Source organism: Cyprinus carpio, chromosome A13, assembly GCF_018340385.1.
Source record: "Cyprinus carpio isolate SPL01 chromosome A13, ASM1834038v1, whole genome shotgun sequence".
Lineage (NCBI taxonomy): Eukaryota > Metazoa > Chordata > Actinopteri > Cypriniformes > Cyprinidae > Cyprinus > Cyprinus carpio.
Window position 1 is genome coordinate 11221466 of NC_056584.1, and position 19810 is coordinate 11241275.

General features: G+C 37.6%; 1 protein-coding gene across 2 annotated transcripts in view; it reads left to right on the forward strand.

Annotated features, from left to right (window-relative positions):
• The window catches only part of LOC109100905 (RAC-gamma serine/threonine-protein kinase-like), an 82987-nt gene that overhangs the window by 40796 nt on the left and 22381 nt on the right, over window positions 1–19810 (forward strand). For both annotated transcript variants that reach the window (XM_042768796.1, XM_042768797.1), the window contains one exon: window positions 18885–19010. In XM_042768796.1, coding sequence (XP_042624730.1) covers window positions 18885–19010 — 126 coding nt within the window. The remainder of the gene's footprint in view (window positions 1–18884; window positions 19011–19810) is intronic.

Sequence of the window (19810 nt, forward strand, 5' to 3'; positions counted from 1 at the left end):
CCTGGGATTAAATGGCTACAGTTTGTGTGGGCTAGATTAAGAGAGTGGGATCTGTTTTTAACCTTCTAAAAAGTGGTCACTGCAAAGACCACAGAGAGGCTGGTAATCCAGGATGTTTGAGCAGGCTAATTTCAGCAGCAGAATAAAGGGCAGCGGCCAGTTCTGCCGTCTGCGGGGTGGGCAGGGGTGTGGGTGGGCGCTGGGATTTAGTATCAAGCAGGGGCTTCAGAGAAGCTTTACTATAATGTGTGCTATACTGTCTGCACATCGCCCTTAGGTTTAATGCTGCCCGGCTGCTCCATGTTGGATGCAAAACTTGTTTAGGGATGGAGGATGACGGAAATTTCTCCTCAGTACAAGAGCCAGTTTTCAGTTGGGCTGCTGTGGGTGTAAATATAATTACATTTAACATGTGCCCCCTGAGTGCAACACAGCAGAGCATTAGTGATAGATTAGCACAGCCCAGTCCTGACCTTAATTCTGTCATAGCAAAATTTGACCCTGTCACTCATTGGTGTTGATTATAATTTGATTTGAGGTGTGGTGCTCCATGTAGGTCCAGCCTAAGGTGCAAGTAATTAGGCCAAAGGGAACAGGATTTAGTAGCTGGCAACCAGGTAAAAGAGGGTTAAGCATGGGGCATGCTTCAATTTTTCATTTGCATAGTCAAGCAGTCTAGCCCTTAAAGGTATAGTTCACCCAAAAACAGATTCTGTCATCATTTACTCACCCTCATGTCATTCCAAATATATTTTAAGAAATGTCTTTTTATCTCTCTGTGCAGTGAAATTCAGTGGTCACTAAAACTGTTTGGTTGCCAATATGGTTTTTTTTTTGCAGAAGAAAGCAAATCACACAGGTTTGGATGACATGAAGGTGAGTAAATAATGACAGAAATGTCATTGTTGGGTGAACTAATTTAAAAGTAAGTGTATTTTTTTGACCTCTCCATATATTTATATAAGCTTTGTATATTTATATATACACACTACATGCATTAAGTTGCGGTCACATTAGTAATTTTGCAGACAATAAATTTCCATTGTCAAAAGTGTAGTGATGCATTACAGCCCTCATAGAAGTCACTTTCAAACCAAGCAGCGTTCTGTTGGTCAAATCTGGGTGGGGAAATATTTTAATCTCATGAAATTCCCAGTCACGTGGCTTTCACACACACAATAATTTGCTGAACAACGATAAATGTGACCACATCTTTATTGTCTAAAAAATTAGTATTCATTTTGAGATTGGCTAAAGATGACTTTTAACAGTTTTATTCAAATATTTTTTAATTATAGTTTTTAAAGAACTTAAGTGAGTATTAGATGACGGCAAATGCCATCTAAATGTAAAAATACGAGAAATGAGCCTGAATAAATTAAATATGCAGTATCAATGAGAATTCCTCTTAACAGCATGTGACCAAATAGAAACAAGTATACCAACCAGTTTTTTCAGATCTCTCGCTTTGTCCTAGCTATCTGTCTTCTACTTCCCATCGTTCACTACCTGTCACTCACTGAATACTTTTCTTTTCTTGTCAGGACATTCTGATCAGACCAGTACAGTAGTGGTGGTCACTATGACACTCTCACATAGTAACATTCATTACCTGACCCTGCCCTCACTCTCTGCGTTTTTATTTCTCTTCCTTTTCTACTGTAGATGTAAGGCAGCATTTCATTTCTGCACTGAAGTGTCTCTTCAGTGGGTCTCGGTGACTGTGCTCTTTTCAGTGACAGAATTGCTCTGCCAGAGGCTTTTCTGATGGGTGTATCCATATAAAAGTGAGAATAAAAGTGACTTGACATATCCATAAGTTAGTACATTACAAGATACTACTATGACCAAATTGATTGTCTCATGTTAAAAGTGCTCTGCTTTACTCATTCACTTGCTTATGTGGCTTAGTAAGGCAGCAGATTACTCTTTTCTGAGAGGAATTCACTCACCCTTTACTGATGCCCAGCTAGAAATGATTGCGACTCAAATTGCACAGTTCAGTTTTACAAGCAGACGAGCAGAGAATGAAAAACCCTTAGATTCTCACTTTCTGGCTTGGTTTTTTATGTTTGCATTTAGAGATGCTTGTAGGCTGGTCAAATTGAGTGTTGTATGCTGTATATTGTAGCAACTTACTTTAAAGTACATTCTTTTAAATTAGTTTATATTTCAACATTGAATTGGAGTAGAAACAGTTATAATCATGAAAAAGTTGATATAACCTGCCTTATGTGCAATTTACAACTTATAAGGTTCTCTCTATAGTTAAGCATTAGTTGACAATTTGACATGCACTATACCTGAGATATATATACACCCACCCACTATTGTAAACCATCAATGTACCACTTTATGGGCACAGTGTAGCAAAGCAGTGTACAAAGCTCAGGTTTTATCTTCTAATGCACCCATTCAAGTTCGAACTAGTGTTATAAAGTGGAGTGGAATACAGAAATCCCTGAACAATTCTCTCCTTGAATCACTTGCCAATTAAGTAGTTGTTAGTTTGGCTTCTAGTTATGAGTAGAGATGGGAAAGAGGAATAGAAGAATCCTCCCTAACCATGTAAATGACAGTTAGCATGGCTTTCAGGAGGGATAAATGCTTGCCATATGGTCTGCTGGCCGTGTCCAAGTTTTCAAATTAGCGGCTCTCATCCCCCTCATTACTGCTGTTCCTAATGGAGAAGGGGGTCGTTCGCTGCACGGGTGAGGTGGAAGCTGACGTTCCCTTGTCCAATGACTAGTCGGTTCCCTGAGAGTGTGAATGATAAACACGCAACCATAAATTATCAGATAAGCTGTGCTGGCACAAACTCACAATGAAAGCTCCTGAGAGTCTGGCTGGCAGCTTCTTGCTACACCGGGCTATTACTTAAGGTTAGGTGGAAATGGAACCATTTTTGTTTGAAATTTTTTAAATATTGATTGCATATGTGACTTGCAGTTTTACGCAGGACTCCTAACAGGGAGGCACTGAGTGGCCTTGAGTCATTTAAACTCTCCCTCTCTAAAACATCTTTAAATTTTGCCCATAGTTCCATAAAATGATATCAAGACTAATCAGCAGCTAAACCAATGTCAACCTCTAGATAATAAAAATATTTAAACATTGTCTAAATTTCAAACTTTACCTGTAAATAATTTTTCAAATTTGAAATGTAATGAGATAAACAAAAAATTATGTTTACAGTGGGTATAGAAAAGAATCACCTCATTTAAAATAATTGCATTTTGTTGCTTTGCAGTCTGAAATGAAGACGGACGGATTCTGTTTTTTATTTTTACTTCTGAAAGTTGAGGCTGCAAAGAATCAGTGGTTAAAAATAAATTTTTTCCACTGTACCACAGCAGTACAACCCCAATCTTTTTTTTTTGTGTTCCCGTCATTTTACTGATGACTGCTTCTCATATCTCGGGGAGTTCAACAGAGGATTCATAAAAAACGCTTTCTTTTGAAAGATGTATCAGTACCCATGCAGTTTATTTGGACCAGCTGGCTCCACTGAATCACAACCTGTACGTATAATAAATAAATTATGTTTATATTTTATAGCAAGAGTTCAAAATACGGAACTATTGAAATAGGCATATCGTTTCCGACACACACTGTACGCGGTAGACCAATCACAACAGACGGGGCCATCTGACCAATCAGAGCAGAGTACGCTTGCAGAAAGGAGAGCTTTAGAGAGACCAGATATCAGAACTGCTTCAAACGAATCATTGGAAAATTAGGTGATAATGAATGCATATTGTAGGAGACTCCCAAAAAATATTATGAACCTTAAAAATGGCATAATAGGGGCACTTTAAGATAAATGCAAATGCTTCTGAGTGGTAAATTCAGTCTGAACAGTAAATTGTACTTTGTGCTATAGTCACAGCTGTACTTTGGAAAATGAAGCACTGAATGTATAGCCAGAGAGATTAAATAGTTTTTAAAAAGGATTTATATAATTTTATTTATTTTAAAATGCTATTAGCCTGGCTTGTGACTTGTACCACATACAGTCTGTGAACAAATCCCACAGCATTCCCTGGACCCCTCCAGACTGCAAAACATCCAGATTACATCAGATTATTTGCAGAAAGAGGATTTCAATAGAAAAAAAAGGGAAAAATCTTTAAATCAGATTGTTGGCAATTCTCCTAAAAGTAAAAAAAAAAAACATGCATTAATGATACATACTGTAGTAAAGAAGATCATACTTTCAGTCTGATTAAAATGTACAGTAAATATCACAATATGATGATTGGATTATGAGCAAAAGCAGCTTTTGAATCAGCGAGTGTCATTTCCCAGTCTTGCGTGACTTCCCTCTGAATCTGTTTCTGAGGAGACGCATGCTTTATCATCAACATCGTGATGCAGGCTGTGGTCTGTCCAGCAGGGAACAGCGGGTCATTTGAGATGAGGCCCGTACTGCAGCGGGGTGGACGCAGGCTTCTGTGCAATGCAGCTGTGGTTCAGTGAACTCAGCCTTGGGTCAAACACCTCCACTCTTCACTCTCCTGCCACATCCATCAACGTCTCCGCATGCCCCCTGCACGGCATGCTGGGAACGTGCCACTCCTGAGCCAGAACGAGAAGAGAAGCAGGAAATGTGACACTGTAAAGGACTAGGGATTCACATTAGAATTAGCTTCCGAAGTTGTTACAGACTTTTAGAACCCCTCCAGTTCGGGTTGTTTCAGTTACGTTAACACTGTCTCCCATGAGCGCTTTTAAGCATTGTGGGTACGTGTCTTTCTTTCACACTCATTAATAGCCTCTCTTTCTCACTCAGACCCTCTCTGAGAATCTCTGCCCAGCTGTGCAACAATCCCATCCTCTGCAACACACACCAGGGCTGACAGAAGGTGTGTGTGTGTGCATGAGGACGTTTTTTGGGGATGTTTTTTTTCAGAGGGGGTGTTGTTGAGCTGTTTTGTTGTGGGAGAAAAAAAGAGTTTTTTTTTTGTGTGTGGTGAGATGGTGTTATGAGGGGTGAGACGGGGGCTTTGTGCGTGTGTGTGTGTGTGTGCGTGTGTATGTTTGGTGGGGATGCTTCTGATTGGGTGATGAGCCACCGCTGCTGTTGGAACTGATTGTTGACTTGCCATCTGCCATCAAGAAAAGTGTGCGTATGCATGCACTCCCCGTAGCCGGGTATTGAGTAGTCTGTGTCACAGAGAGATGAGGTGGGAGGGAAGAAGTGAATGAGAAAGAAAGAGAAGCATAAACATGCAGATGTCGCACGGCATAATGACTGGAACCCCAGACTCCATCTCGGGCCGCTGTTTGCATGACTAGTGTAGGAGGAGACTGGGAGATTTGGTGTGTGTGATACCAGAGTCGTGTTTGCATGGTACACATCACCTCACTGTATTTAAAAATTACATGAATGCTTGTTATTGTATAGATGTTTTGTTTGTTGTGACTGAGACATTTGCATCAGAATGTTCTTTTGGAAAACCCACTGAAACTTGATTTTGTTGTTTTTGGCATTGTAGTAGGGGAGAGTGGGATTAGTTGTGTTGTCCTTTTAATTTAGCAAATTATGCATCATTTTATTGAATCATATGATTGATATGATTTAGAAAAGCCCATCATATGCTTTAATATTAATAAAGATTATAAATAATAAAGATTATGATTATTATGAATTATTCTTAATATTATTATTACAGTTATTCTTAAAATAAATTGTTAAAAATAATAATTATAACTTATACAAAAATAATATTTTGTAATATTTGTCAAAATGTAATTAATATACATATGAATTTTAAAGATTCAATTTTCATTTATATTAATTAATTGTTAAATGTTATATTATATTACATTTTTTAATTTTAAAATTTTATATTGAATGTATTTCATATTAATTATTAATGTTACATTTTACATTAATTATTATTATATAATATTTTTTTTATTTATCATTTATTTAATTTTTTTTGGCCCAAATGGTTAGTTATCACTTACAATCTCCAGATCTTCAACATTAGCCAATAATTCTTCTGTCTGTAGTTACTGGTACTGTGATGTACTTTATTAACAGGGCTCCATTCAGCACTTGCAACTAATGGAAAGTCAAACACATCAAGAACAGCAGCTCAGAGTAAAACAGCAGTTTGTGAACTCAAGTGTCATATCTGTCCAGCCTCCATTGAGCATCTTAATGGGTCTGTTCTGAATGAAAGCTGCTGGTTGTATTTGTCCTAGACTGAAGTGTTGGGATTTGTTTGGCGTGGTGTGTGTGTGGCAATGTCTGGTGGGTTGAATGGGTGGGGGGGAGTGTGAGGGTGGGATGATCAAGTACAGGCACAATTACATGGCTATAGTTGTTTACTTCAGCTGTGGTGTGTGTCTCTGGGGGAGATGGGAGGCGTTGTTGGTTACTGGAAGAATAGAGGTTCTGGGATGCTTCACAAAGATGTGTGTGTGTTTGTGTGTGTGTGTGTGGGAGCAGAGGCTGGGACAGGGGCTGGTCAGACAATAGGGCCGAGGGGTTCTTGTATTGTCCCTCATTGCCAGCTGTCTCCCAGCGCAGCGGCCTGTTCTGGTGGATGCGCTGCTGAATAAATAATAGCAGAAACCCCTGCCACTCGGCTGTAATGGCCATTCAGAGGCCGGGGCCGGGGAGTGCACCCTCAGAGGCCTTTGCACCTGTTCACCACTGGCCTGATGGTGCGACTCGCTGCAGCCTCTAAGACCTGCGCTGTTGTTCCTGTCTTCTTGTGTGTGGCCCCTGTCTTAGGGCCCTTTGTTCCCCTCTGACTAAGACCCTTTTAATGAAGTTCCCTCCATTTTACTTAAATATACACTACTGGGGATAATTTTCTTGTAAGAAATTAATACTTTTATTATATTTTATTTGATCAGTAAAGTAAATTCATTTATAAAATTAGAAAATATGTTCAAATAAATCTCTTATAAATAAAGCTCTTCCTTTGAACAACAAAGAAAGACATTTTCTTTTCTCTTTTCTTTGGGTGAATATGCCTTTAATTACTTTTTAATTAATATGGATTTTTTATTTTCAGATTTTTTATTATAATGTAATCAAATTATATTTTAATTAAATGATACTCTAAACTAAGAAAGTAAAACTGTCTTAATGAATGAATAATTGAGTCATTCATTCATTTATTCGATTCATTTGTTCAAACGGCTGATTCATTCAGGAAGTAAATGGATCTCTTTATGAATGGTCTATTGAATCATTGGTTCACAGAATCATTTAAAACTCGTATTCATTTAACAATTGTGTGTTGCGTGGAGACACAGAACAGTTCTGCTGTGGATTTAATATAGGTAATATTTGCATTTGGCAAAACTGAGCAAAAAACAGACCATATTGTGTCTAAAATATTTATTTATGGAAGTGTTGTATAAAATCAATGTCACATTTGCAATTGTGATTGATGATAATAAGAAATTTTTCTTAAGCACTGAATTAGCATTAGAATAGTATTGTATAGTAAAATACAGAATAGAATAGAATAGAATAGCAATGTCTCTGAAATGTTTTTTTGTTTTAAGTATATGAATAAATCGCATTTTAAAATATTAAAAATGTAAACCGGTATTTTAAATAAATTATAAATATTATTTGTAATAATATTACATATTTAAAAACTTTTTTTGGAGCAAATAAATTCAGCCTTGATGAAATTAAGAGACTTCTTTCAAAATGTGTATAGACTAATGTGACACTGAAGATCACTTCCTCTCAGCATACACAATCTTTAAATCTCTCATGAAATTGGAATTGAATATATTTTAGGTTATTTTATTATAAAGCAAACCTGAAAGCCCCTTTCCTTTCCTTTCCTTTCCTTTCCTTTCCTTTCCTTTCCTTTCCTTTCCTTTCCTTTTCTTTCCTTTTCCTTTCCCTTCCCTTCCCTTTCCTTTCCTTTCCTTTCCTTTCCTTTCCTTTCCTTTCCTTTCCTTTCCTTTCCTTTCCTGTCCTGTCCTTCCTTTCTCCTTTCCTTTCCTGTCCTGTCCTGTCCTGTCCTGTCCTGTCCTGTCCTGTCCTGTCCTGTCCTGTCCTGTCCTGTCCTGTCCTGTCCTGTCCTGTCCTGTCCTTTTCTACAGGCCAATCATTATATGGTGCCCCTTAGACTTCTTTTATAAGTGCATAACTGTCAACACATTTTTGTTGATTTCTTTACTGAGAAGCTATTATTTTCTGTAGTAACTAACAGCATGCCACAGTCAATAGAGAGATTAACTTGTATTTAACCCAGATTTCATTATCATCCTTGTTGTAGTTCAGTCCAAAGGACAAAACTAGCTGCCAGTTTTGATTTATGATGCTTGCAATGTTGACTGTGTGTTTTGAATACGAACTACATTTCAAATGCTCCCTGAGTTTTAGATGTTTGGAGCCTGTATGTATTATGCATGCTCCAGAGGCTACAGTAACATGTGTAAGTCACCCTGCGAGACCGTCCTGACTCCATTAATTAATTATGCCTATGATGACAGTCCCAGATGATAAGTTTTTAGGAAACTTGTTGATATTCAGTTTTGGCCGTTTTATGAATGGAATTGACCATTAAAATGGGACCAGTAAAATAGACAAGAAAGCTCCTCATGCCTTTGATCTTGTCTCAGCTTCAAAGGGTTGACAGAGAGCAGCGTTACTCTCACTGGAGAGTCCTGTAATCCATAGCGCGCACACACACACACACACACACACACACAGAGAGACAGATGTATTGTCAGTGCGGCCCCTCACAATGGCACAGTGTAAAATAATCCAGCCTGCTCCTGGGTGAGACGCCTTTCACTAAAGATTGTTCCCTGACCTCTGGCTGCTACGGCAACAGTTGGGAAGTTCTTTTTTGTTGCGCTCGTCTCTTATTCTAAATGATTCATGGGTCAGGCTTTTCACAGCAAACCTCTGTTTGGTGTGACCTGCTACGCTTGCCTTCACTCACACATTATACTGTGTCTAATTGGCATAAAATGCGCATTAAATTTAATTAAAACTCTTAATGTGCTGTGATGAACTTTTTATATGTGCATTTGATTTTATGACATACGAAGGTATGCCTTTCTCTCTTTATTTTAAATTCAGTTGACCTTTGGTGTGCTTCTAACAAGACTGCAGCCGCTGAGCATGACTGCAGGACTGCACTTTACGCAGCAAATGCTGCAGCTCATTTAATGTGAACAACAGGCAAATTAGATTGCAAAACGGATGGCCTGATTAGGCTCAATTGCTGATATTTGATTAACCAATCAAAGTTGCTGCCAGTTCTTCCAATAATCTCATTAATTAGCCATGTTTTATGTAGGAAACACAATCAGAGGTAAATGGCAGGTGCATGTGATACATCTCAGTAGTGACCCTGACACAATACCATTATCATAATTAAGATTTGTAAAATGTTTTTGAAAGAAGTATTTTAAACTCGCCAAGACAGCATTTATTTGATCAAAAATACAGTAAAAGGTGTGATGGCAAAGCTGAATTTTCAGCATCATTACTTCAGTCTTCAGTGTCACATGATCCTTCAGAAACCATTCTGATATGCTGATTTGCTGCTTAGGAAACATTCTATAATACAGGAGCATTTCTTATATAATCAATTTTGAAAACAATTGTGCTTTGTATTTTTGTGGAAACACATCTTTACACATCTTTTTTCAGGATTCTTTGATGAAGAGAGCATTTAAAAGAACAGCATTTATCTGAAATCTTTTGTAACACTATAAATGTCTTTGTCACTTTTGATCAATTTCATGTGCCTTGTTTGATAAAGTGTTAATTTCTAATCTTACTGTAATGTTAAAACACGAGCAGTACCATGGTATTCTTTCCTAAGTGAACATATAAAAGTGTAGGATTATATATATATATATATTATATATAATATATATATATATATATATATATATATATTATATATATATATATATATATATATACACACATGGTCAGAATTGTTGGTACCTGTGGTAAATATGATCAAAGAAGGCTGTGAAAATAAATCTGCATTGTGATATCTAACCTTGCATCTCCAATAATGGTATCCTTTTATTAAATTGTTTTTGAAACCTCCATTTGCCAAAATAACAGCTCTGAGTTTTCTCCTATAATGGCTGATGAGGTTAGAGAACACCTGATAAGAGATCAGACCATTCCTTCATCCAGAAACACTCCAGACCCTTCAGATTTACAGCTCCATGCTGGTGCTTCTTCTCTTCAGTTCACCACACTCCTTGTCTAAGTTGTTTTTAAGGTTTGTTTTTGGATTATTGTACGGTTGGATGATCCAAACATGGCCCATTATAAGATTTTTAACAGAGTCAGTCACTTTTTGATTTTTTTCTGTTGGTATTTGATAGAATCAAAGATGGCATGTGTCTAAACAAGATGTCCAGGACCTCCAGCAGAAATATAGGCTCACACATGAAAAATATAGCAGTATATAGCAGTAAATACGTACATATGCATCTCTTTATTTATACAGTTCTATATAGAGTAAAATGCACAAATCTGTACATACTGTTCCAGATTCATAAACATTATTTATTGTTAAGTCTTACTATTTAAATGTTTTTTTTTTCTGTTCTCATGCCAGATGTGTATGTATGTACTGTATGTACCAGGAGCACCTTAAAAAAACACACACAACAAATTCCTTGTGTGTTTGCACACACCTAGCGAATAAAGCTAATTCTGATTCTGATTATATTTCATTGTACACAAGGAGTACTTTTTATCCCTGTCTGCACCAAACCCATCTTGAGTGTTTGCTAATTTAATAAAAGCAAATTTTTTTGTGACATCTTACCATAGAAGCCAGTTCTGTTTGAGGTTCCAGTCGTGTCTGACAACTGAATATGCTGGCGATTGTTTTTGGATGAGAGCATTTTCTTTGCTTGATTTTTTTTTTCTTTTTTCTTGAAACCCTCCCAAACAACATGTGGTGTTTTTTTTTTTTTTTAAAGGTTTTCTGACCATGAGACTTAACTATTTTCTGCAATTCTTCAGCTGTTATCCTTGGAGAGTCTTTAGGCACTCAAACTCTCCTCTTCACTGTGCATTAGGGTAATATAGACACGTCCTCTTCCAGGCAGATTTGTAACATTTTCTGTTGATTGGAAATTCTTAATTATTGCCCTGATGCTGGAAATGGGGATTTTCACTGCCTTAGCTCTTTTCCTAAAGTCACTTTCTAATTTGTGAAGCTCAATTATCTTGTGCTGCACATCAGAAATATATTCTTTGGTTTTTCTCATTGTGATGGATGATTAAGGGGATTTGGGCTTTGTTTTCCCTCATATTTATATTTCTGTGAAAAAGGAAGCCATGGCTGGATAATTTCATGTTCATAATCACCCTGGTGTGCTCAAAATTGTAAATATGAATGGGAATATACTTCACAGATATTTTTCTCATAAGAATTTCTAGAGGTACCAATAATTGTGTCCAATGTGTATTTGAGAAAAACATTTATTTCATAATGAGATTTTTTCCCATTGTTTTACTTCAATGAAAGGTTAGACTTTTGTAATAAAAAAAATAAAGGATCAAAAGGATTAATAATGCAGGTTTATTTTAACATCCTTCTTTGATCATATTTACCAAGGGTACCAACAATTTTGTGAATGTGTGTATATTTTTATTTTGTTTTTGTTTTTAGTTTTGTATCTTTTAATTTTTTTTCTTACCCATGAGAGGGAAAACAGATCAGAAGATACAGCAGCCCTTGTGGCAGTACTGAGAATGCAGTATGAATTGTCTCTGTATGTGTTTGTTAGCAGGATGACTACTTTAACATTTATTTTGCTGTCATTCACTTTACCCCCACCCCACCCCATCTCTCTCTCTCTCTCTCTCTCTCTCTCTCTCTCAGTCACTCACTCACTCACTCACACACTGGGAGTAACACTTAGTTTCTCTCATACTTGTGCTCAACCATCAGACTATCTGTATCTGTAGTTCAGTGCCATCTAGTGGCTGAAGGTGCTAACAGTGTTGAGTTTACATGATTTCAGCGTATGTCCAGATATGAACTTTGGTTTGTTTCCTTCTAATGAATGCTAAATACCGGTTTATTTTTCAGAAGCTGATTTAATTTATTATTATTTTACATTTTTATTTTCTTTTATTAGCAGTTTATTTTTTCATATATACCCAGTAATCTAATCAAATATACATAGTAATCTAATATATGTAGAATCATATTGTTTTATTCTGTTTTACAATGTTGTAAATAACAGCAAGCAATCATATTTCAGTAAAGCAGATTCAGTTTCCTGTGAATGGAAACACTGTCTGTGCACAGTCTATGTGTTTATAGATGGGGAGTTAAATCTTTGACGCAGCACCTTGTGTTTGCAGTGCTGTCACACATAGATTGCTGATGTTCGAACTATCCTGCTACACATTTGAGTGTGTGTGTGTGATTTCCATGTGTGTTGGCGGCATGGCCTCTCTGTACGGGCCCAGCGCGGTAGCTCTCTGCACCAGCTGGGGGGCTGGAGGAGCACCAGGAGGGCAAGCTGTGTGCAGCTGGCGGATTGAAATCTGTGCAGGCGTCATGGGAGCTTGGTTTCCCTGGGCACCCTCGTCCTCCCCCAACCCCAACCCCCCCCCCCCCCAAACATGACATTTCTTCTCTGTTGCCGCCCATTGTCTGATGCCTCCATCAAGCATGAATCTGTAGCAGGCATCTGTACTCACTTAAACAGACAAAACGGCCTTGAGGAAATTTGGCTGAGGTACATGGTGTTTCATCCCCAGTCTCTATTTTGTATAATGCATGGTAACTAAAAAGGTGAAATGGTGTCATTTGAGAAGCAAATGAAATTGCAAGAATACATTTTTTCCCCAAAAGTGTTTTCCAAACAAACATATCGGCCCTCCTGGCCTGCCCTCCGTCTGCCACTTGAGCCACAAGTTGACATGCTCAAACAAACAGAAAAGTTTGTTTACTCAGCTTATGAAAGGCCGAGTGTTAATTTAACATTGATAAAATCTAGTGTTTTTAGGGTGCAAAGCTTTTGTTAAGCAGTAGCAATAGCAAATTTTTAAAACGTCACTGTTTAATAAATAGTTACATTTATATATTATTATTATTATTAATAATACAGCTTATTTAATGTCCAATTTAATTTTTGAAACTTAATAATAATAAGAATCAACATGGTATTGTTCATTAGATTAACTGTTTTCTGTTGACAGTTAATATAAATGTGCGCTCACAGATGTATATTTATCAGCATTTTACAACAGCTTCAGATGCTGCTTTTTCAATTAATTAATTAAAGTGCTTTGTTTATAATTTGTATTTTGATATCAAAAGAGATTACATGTTTGTGTATTATGTTTATAAATTTAGTTGGTCAATGGAAACTGAATGGTAATTGTTTTTCACACTCAAAATGTACTGTATGCAGTTAAGTAGCAGATGTTGGACAGTTGCTGGTCTCCACTGTAAGTGTGATGTATATTTGTTTGTCTCCACTGTAAGTGTGATGTATATTAATCCTGTGATGTATATTATCATTAGTTCATAAGACCATATACCCCAGGTGTTCATAGTCATACTCTGTTACACACATACTCTTAGAGGTACAGTATGATGCGGTAGTTCCTGCACACTTATTCAGGTTAAGTGGATTGGTTTGAGTTGTCTGTGGATTTCATTTTAGTTTTCAGCGCCACTGGCTCACCCTATTGCCCTCCCCGAGGACACACAGAAGAGGACACACACACTAATGCCTGCAGTGGAAGACATACTTTACCTCTGCTTCAAGTGCTGGCTTTTATTGGAAAAAGTCATTTTAATTAATTACATGATATGCTAATTTAATTGTTAATGCGTAACAGTGTATCAATGGTATATTAATAATCTTTACTTGCTGAAAAGCCTTTAAATAAGATGTCAAAGACCTTATAATATAATATATTTTATTTACACAAGTTGTTGTTTTTAAGTCACATCTCGCTGTTTTTCAGCATCTTATGGTCTCAGAAAAAAAGGTACAAAACTGTCACTGGAGTGGTATCATAATGTACAAAAGCTAAAATGTTTTTTACCCCTAAATGGTATGTACATGTTAGTACTTCAAAAGTACATATTAGTAGCTTTTGAAAGGGTACTTCCCCGGAGACGGGTTTGTACTTTTTTTCGGACAATGTATTCAAGGTATATAGATGCTGTATGTCTGCTAATCCATAGTACAGTCCACTCTCTTTATCTGCATTTAAATTGTTTTACATTGATATCAGTATCTAACTCTAAGCAAGACGTATTGCCGTTTTTACTCCACTCCTCCCCACCTTGGCTAAGCCCTGAAATTGCATTTGACAACTTCACAGCTGCATCGCCTTCCAGTGGAGCTGATTAGCCTGTCTGAGTCTGTCCTGGTGTTGGTCACGTTCGATCACGTACAGTTACATAAAGGAACGGCTGAGTCATTTGAAAGTCACTGACATTGTCCAGATTGGTCTCTGTAAAAGTCTCTCACTTTACTCTGGTCATAACTGTTCTGTCTCACCCACAGACTAATGCTCTAGGCACACTTTACTTTTGGTTCCACACAGAAAATAGCTATTCAGCAGTGAGAATGTGTCCCAGAATATGCTTTTATTACAAAGAAAAAAAAATTTTCGTTACATGAAGGTCACATTACAGCGATAACGTTGTATCTATTGTTTTTGACACTTTTTAAATGTTTTTTGTGTATAAAGTTAGGTTCCTTTTTTTATTTTTTTAATCTTTTTGGACAGTGTAATTACACAAATAATTCTAATGTTAATTTAACATGCACTCGTTATAGGGTTAGGGTTTGGTTTAGGGTTTGTTTCTTGTAATTTTGCTTATACTGTTAAAGTAAATACATGTGCTCTATTTATTTGTTTTTGTTTTTTATTTTATTTATGTAATATTATTTAATTATGTTTTATTATTTTTTTATTTTTTAAATTTTTTAATTTTTTTGCTATTACTATAGTGAGTATATGTTCAATATCTATTATATGTATTAATTGTTATAAAAATATTTTATAATTTTATTATTTACTATTATTGTTTTATATTTTTAAAACTATGTAAATTTTAATGAAATGTGAAATATTTATAATCTATTTTAATATTTATTCTGTGAATCTTATACATTTTTTAATACAATTTAGACATCAGTTCTGCCACAACCAACAAATTTGCCATTAAATATTCAGTGTACTTGGTTACCAAGTACAAGGCAACAAAGACCATGCCTAATATGTGATATGTGTTAAGAAAAAAGACACAAAAATTAATAAAGTTTTATATTTTTATTGTCCAACACAATACATAATTTATGAACTAATGGAAATGTTTGACATTTTAGAAAAATGACTGAATTCTCCGGTGATGTGTATGTCTACTGTTGGAAATTGTTAGTGGACAAATGAAACTACTGAGTGCAGAAAGTATGTTTTTTCCCCCTAAAAAAAAAAGGTCCACAGAGCTGAAAGTAGCTGTAGTTGAGTCATCATCAGTCTACCAAATAACTCTCACTGAAGTCATCATAGCGGTTACTGAATCTGTAGCATGAAAGTGCTGCAGTAATAACCACTAAACCTTGGGTCAAACAAAAAGCAATACTTCTGACAATAGTTTCTCAGAGCAACTGTTTGCTGCAAGCGCATGTGTGTGAATGAGTCAGAGTGTGAGTGTGTCCATGCTGCGTCCGTCTCTGCCAAACTGACAAAGTGACTCCAGCCGCTCTCCTTCGGCAAGCTGCTGCAGTACATGGTGAACAAAACACACCAATCTCCACAAGCGGCCAGCTCTCCCTCCTGCGCATTTTCCATCCGTACCGCACAACCTAATGCTGCCCACGTCTCGGACCACGTGGCGTGCCCAGGCTGCGCTGTAGCGGCTGTGGGCGCTCGTGCCCAGGCGAGCTGGTGCCGCTTGGAGTGCCCGGCGTGTGCTGGAACGCGACAGCCCGCTGGTCCCAGGGCACCCATCACATGCCCATCTTTAAGCCATCTGCAAAGTAGAGCGCTTCCCGCCAAAGCATTAAATTAAATCCTTGTTTGGGCTGATTAACAAATGGCCTTGTTTTTTTGTGTTCTGTAGGCTTGTTTTTTCCTCCTGTCCTGCTAAAGCTCCATCACGTCGGAACGAGCGTGGCAGAGGCAGCGAGCCTTCGGGAAGTCTCAGGAGTGGCTTGGATGTTTTGGGGGGAAGTTTGCTCAGGATCGCGTCTGTCTCGAAAGCGGCCGTCCAATTCTCCGTCCCACAGCCATCAGGCTGTCACAGACCACAGACAAATGAACAATTAATCTGGGCTTGTAATTGAATGGCACCCGGTATGATATTTTAATTGTTCAATTGGAGCTGTCTGGATCTCAGAACTTAATTGGAATGGGGCTGCAGGGACTTTGGATGTCCTGTTGCATATTTGCCGGCGATCGCTCAGGTGTTACCTGCAAGCTTGTTAGAGAATTTGTATCGCTGTGCAATTTCTTAGGCGTAATCATTTAAGAAGCAACCGTATTAATCAATCGCTAATCTGAACTCCACATCTAAAGGTGTTCATCACCCTTGAGCTTTATAATAATGCTAACTAATACAACTGTTCACTTTGACCAAACGCTCTGGAAACTTGATGGTAGAAGCATCACTGGCGCCTCCCAGACCAACTGTCCGCCTACTGTTTTGGATCTAAAGAAACAAATTTCACGATTGAGAAGCCAGTAAAAATGGTTTGATGAAACAGCACTGGCTGGGTTTGAGCGACATTTGCTTTTAGTCACGCAGCCCCTTCTGTTCAACCCCTGGCTCTGTCAGCCATACAGTGACTGTAAGACATCATGGCTGATCCAGGATCAGATCGTTGATTAAACTCTTTGCTTTGCGTTTGTCCGTAACTGATCCACCAATAACTAGGATAATGTTGTGTGTGGATAAAAAGAGAACCCCTGTATTATATTATTATTATATAATTTTTATATGATTATTTTGTCAGTTTTTAGTATCAAAAAGAAAATTAGAGACAGTTGAGAGGGGAAATTGAATCATGACATGTCACAGGCTGGATTTGATTCTACATTTGCCATTTGAGCACCACAGTATGCCTGGCGAGTTCTTTATAAGCCATAGAAAAAAAGCTGTCTTTAAAAAATGAACAAGCCCTCTTACTGAAGTTTTATCTGTAGATAATATACCTTGCTCAATGATAGATGGTCGTCATAGCAATCATGCATCAATTTATTTATGTGTCGACTCACAGCCCATTTTTATCCTTCTCCCCTTTTCCTTTCTTTTTTGTACCTTTTAATTGGAAGGCGGATGCCTCTGTTCAGCTGTTCCCTCCTATCCAGCGATCCCTCTTCCTCATTGAGGCATACCGGCGAAGACCTCCGTCTCCTCAAATTAACATGAGCAGGTGTTTTTCTCTGATGTGTTAATTAGGAGAAGCTGGTGTCATTATGCTTTAAGTGGATGTTACAAATAGAACATGTTGTTTATTTTCTCTTCTGCTGAAAAAAAAGTGATCAGAGCTGTCACGAGGCTCATGTGTCACTTAGAGAAGATTGTGGCTAATTACCAGGAGTTCAGAATCAGATAGTACATGACTGTGGATTCTCCTGCGTCTGCGCTTGAACGAATACCAGATTGTCTATCTTAATAAATATGATCAGCAGGAACAGATTTTTAAACAGTTGAATCCTGAGGTTAGATTCAGCATATTTTATTGAATGATTGTGTAGCGTTATGGCTTAAACACTGACAAAAATAGGATGCGTTTGTGTTTTGTTTTGATATCCTTCTGTTTATTTTTTACAAACTTTTTAAAAGATTTTTTTAATTAGCTTTTTGCCTTTTTTTCTCATTTACTCTTCTTTTTAGGGAACAACTTAAACTTTGCACCTCACACAAAGTTATTATAAGGCTTCAGAATGCTTGAAATATAGCATACATGTTGGACTGCTTTTGTAGTGTTAGTTTTTCATGACACAAGGAACAAAATGTTGATCTTCTCATCCTGAGGTATAAATTCACTACATGTTATGAAATTTCCTTGTTTCCCTTGTGTTTGCCACATGTTGTGATTGACAAGCAACAGACAAAATGCGATGTATTCGTATTCAGAAATCTTAAAATCAGACTTCTCATTGTTCACTATATGAAATTGCAAATGAACAAGTATGTTTGGTTTCAGCATCCAGCATGCATCACTCAGCAGGCAGATGTTGTGTGCATTTTTGTTCTTTTGTCTGTTTTTAGGCTTTTTGTTAGTGTGTGTGTTTGTGCGATTTTTGGTGATGCTGACACCCTTGTAATCCTGCTGTTTATTGTTGTTTATTACAGGCTGTTGCACCAGAAGTTTTGCATGATAATATAGCATGACCAGCTGCTCAGCAGATGTTGTTTTTTGTGGCTTTAGCATAGAAAGGTTAAAGGTGTCTCTGCTGCCCCCTGTGAGGATTCTCTGACCCCCTCTGTGGTGCGTTTCCGCACGCGTTTTACTGTAAGTTGACCTGGTGCCACCAGCCCTGGTTTGGGTTGTTCTAACACCTGCCCTCGGATTTAGGCAGATGATGCAGTAGCTGACAGCTGGACTAGCAGTGGTAAACTTGTTAACATTTTAATCCTGTGATTAGTCATTTGCAAAGTCAGAATTAAGTCAGTTCAACAGATAAGCACCATCTAATCGTGTTCATTCTGTGTTTGGGATATTAATCTTGTGAATCCAATGCATGCACCCACGAAACAATGAGGGTTTTTAATGAAAACGGGTCATTTGTTTCCCCCTAGTTCTATGTAAAAGAAAAAGTGTGAATGGATAGTGTGCATGTATTTGCACAAGCATTTTGAGGTCATGTGTTTTATTATTTTGCCATTTAAATATACATTTCTTCTTTTCCCCAGGTGAATATATTAAGAATTGGAGACCTCGCTACTTCCTGCTAAAAACCGACGGGTCCTTTATCGGATACAAGGAGAAGCCACAGGATGCAGATCTTCCCTACCCTCTCAATAACTTCTCTGTTGCAAGTAAGTGATGTCTCCAAAGCAAGACATGTTTTGTACATCTTTTTTTTCTTTTGTGAGGCAACAGAGAGCTCAGTCTCCATGAATTAACTCAAGAGTGGATTCAATGATCTGTACTGAATCCAAAATAATGTCCATATGCTAATTTGACAGCTAAAATTGCTAGCACAAATTAGCACAGTGTGATTTTGAATTGTCTACTGTAGGGATAATTTCACATTTTATATTTTTCATGAACTCATATCTGCCCATTAGAATAAAACAGGCTATATTTGCTAATGTCCCTTTAAATTACGGACATATAAAATAACCTTTGTTATGATGCAAAGTTTGTGGTACATTTTAAAGGCTCGGAAAACAAGTTTAGAAATGCACCACTCAAGGATCACTGAAAATAAACTTCAGCCAAATCCTTCCAGATCTGCAAAAATGTGATAAATTTAGCCTAAATTCTTTGCGGTCTTTCACAGCTCTGTTTTACCTCATTCTTCTTAGTTTTTAAAATGATTTTATTGGAATAAAATCATCAAAAGCATTGACTTATTTCCTCTGGAACACAACTCAACCTCAAGCGCGTGGCTTTTAGCGCTGGTTTCTGGACACGTGATGTGAGCAGCTCCCCAACCCTCCATCCGTCAAAAGGCCCAGCCAGGTTTTAATCTAAAGGCTGGAGGAGCGAGGGGTGGCCATACATCCGGCCTGGGCCGCTTGGCAGTGGGAGAGGATTGCCACATCTGTTGCAGAAAGCTGGGAGGCCAGGTGGTGCTGGGAGGCTGATAGCCTAATGCACTCTCTGAAATGGC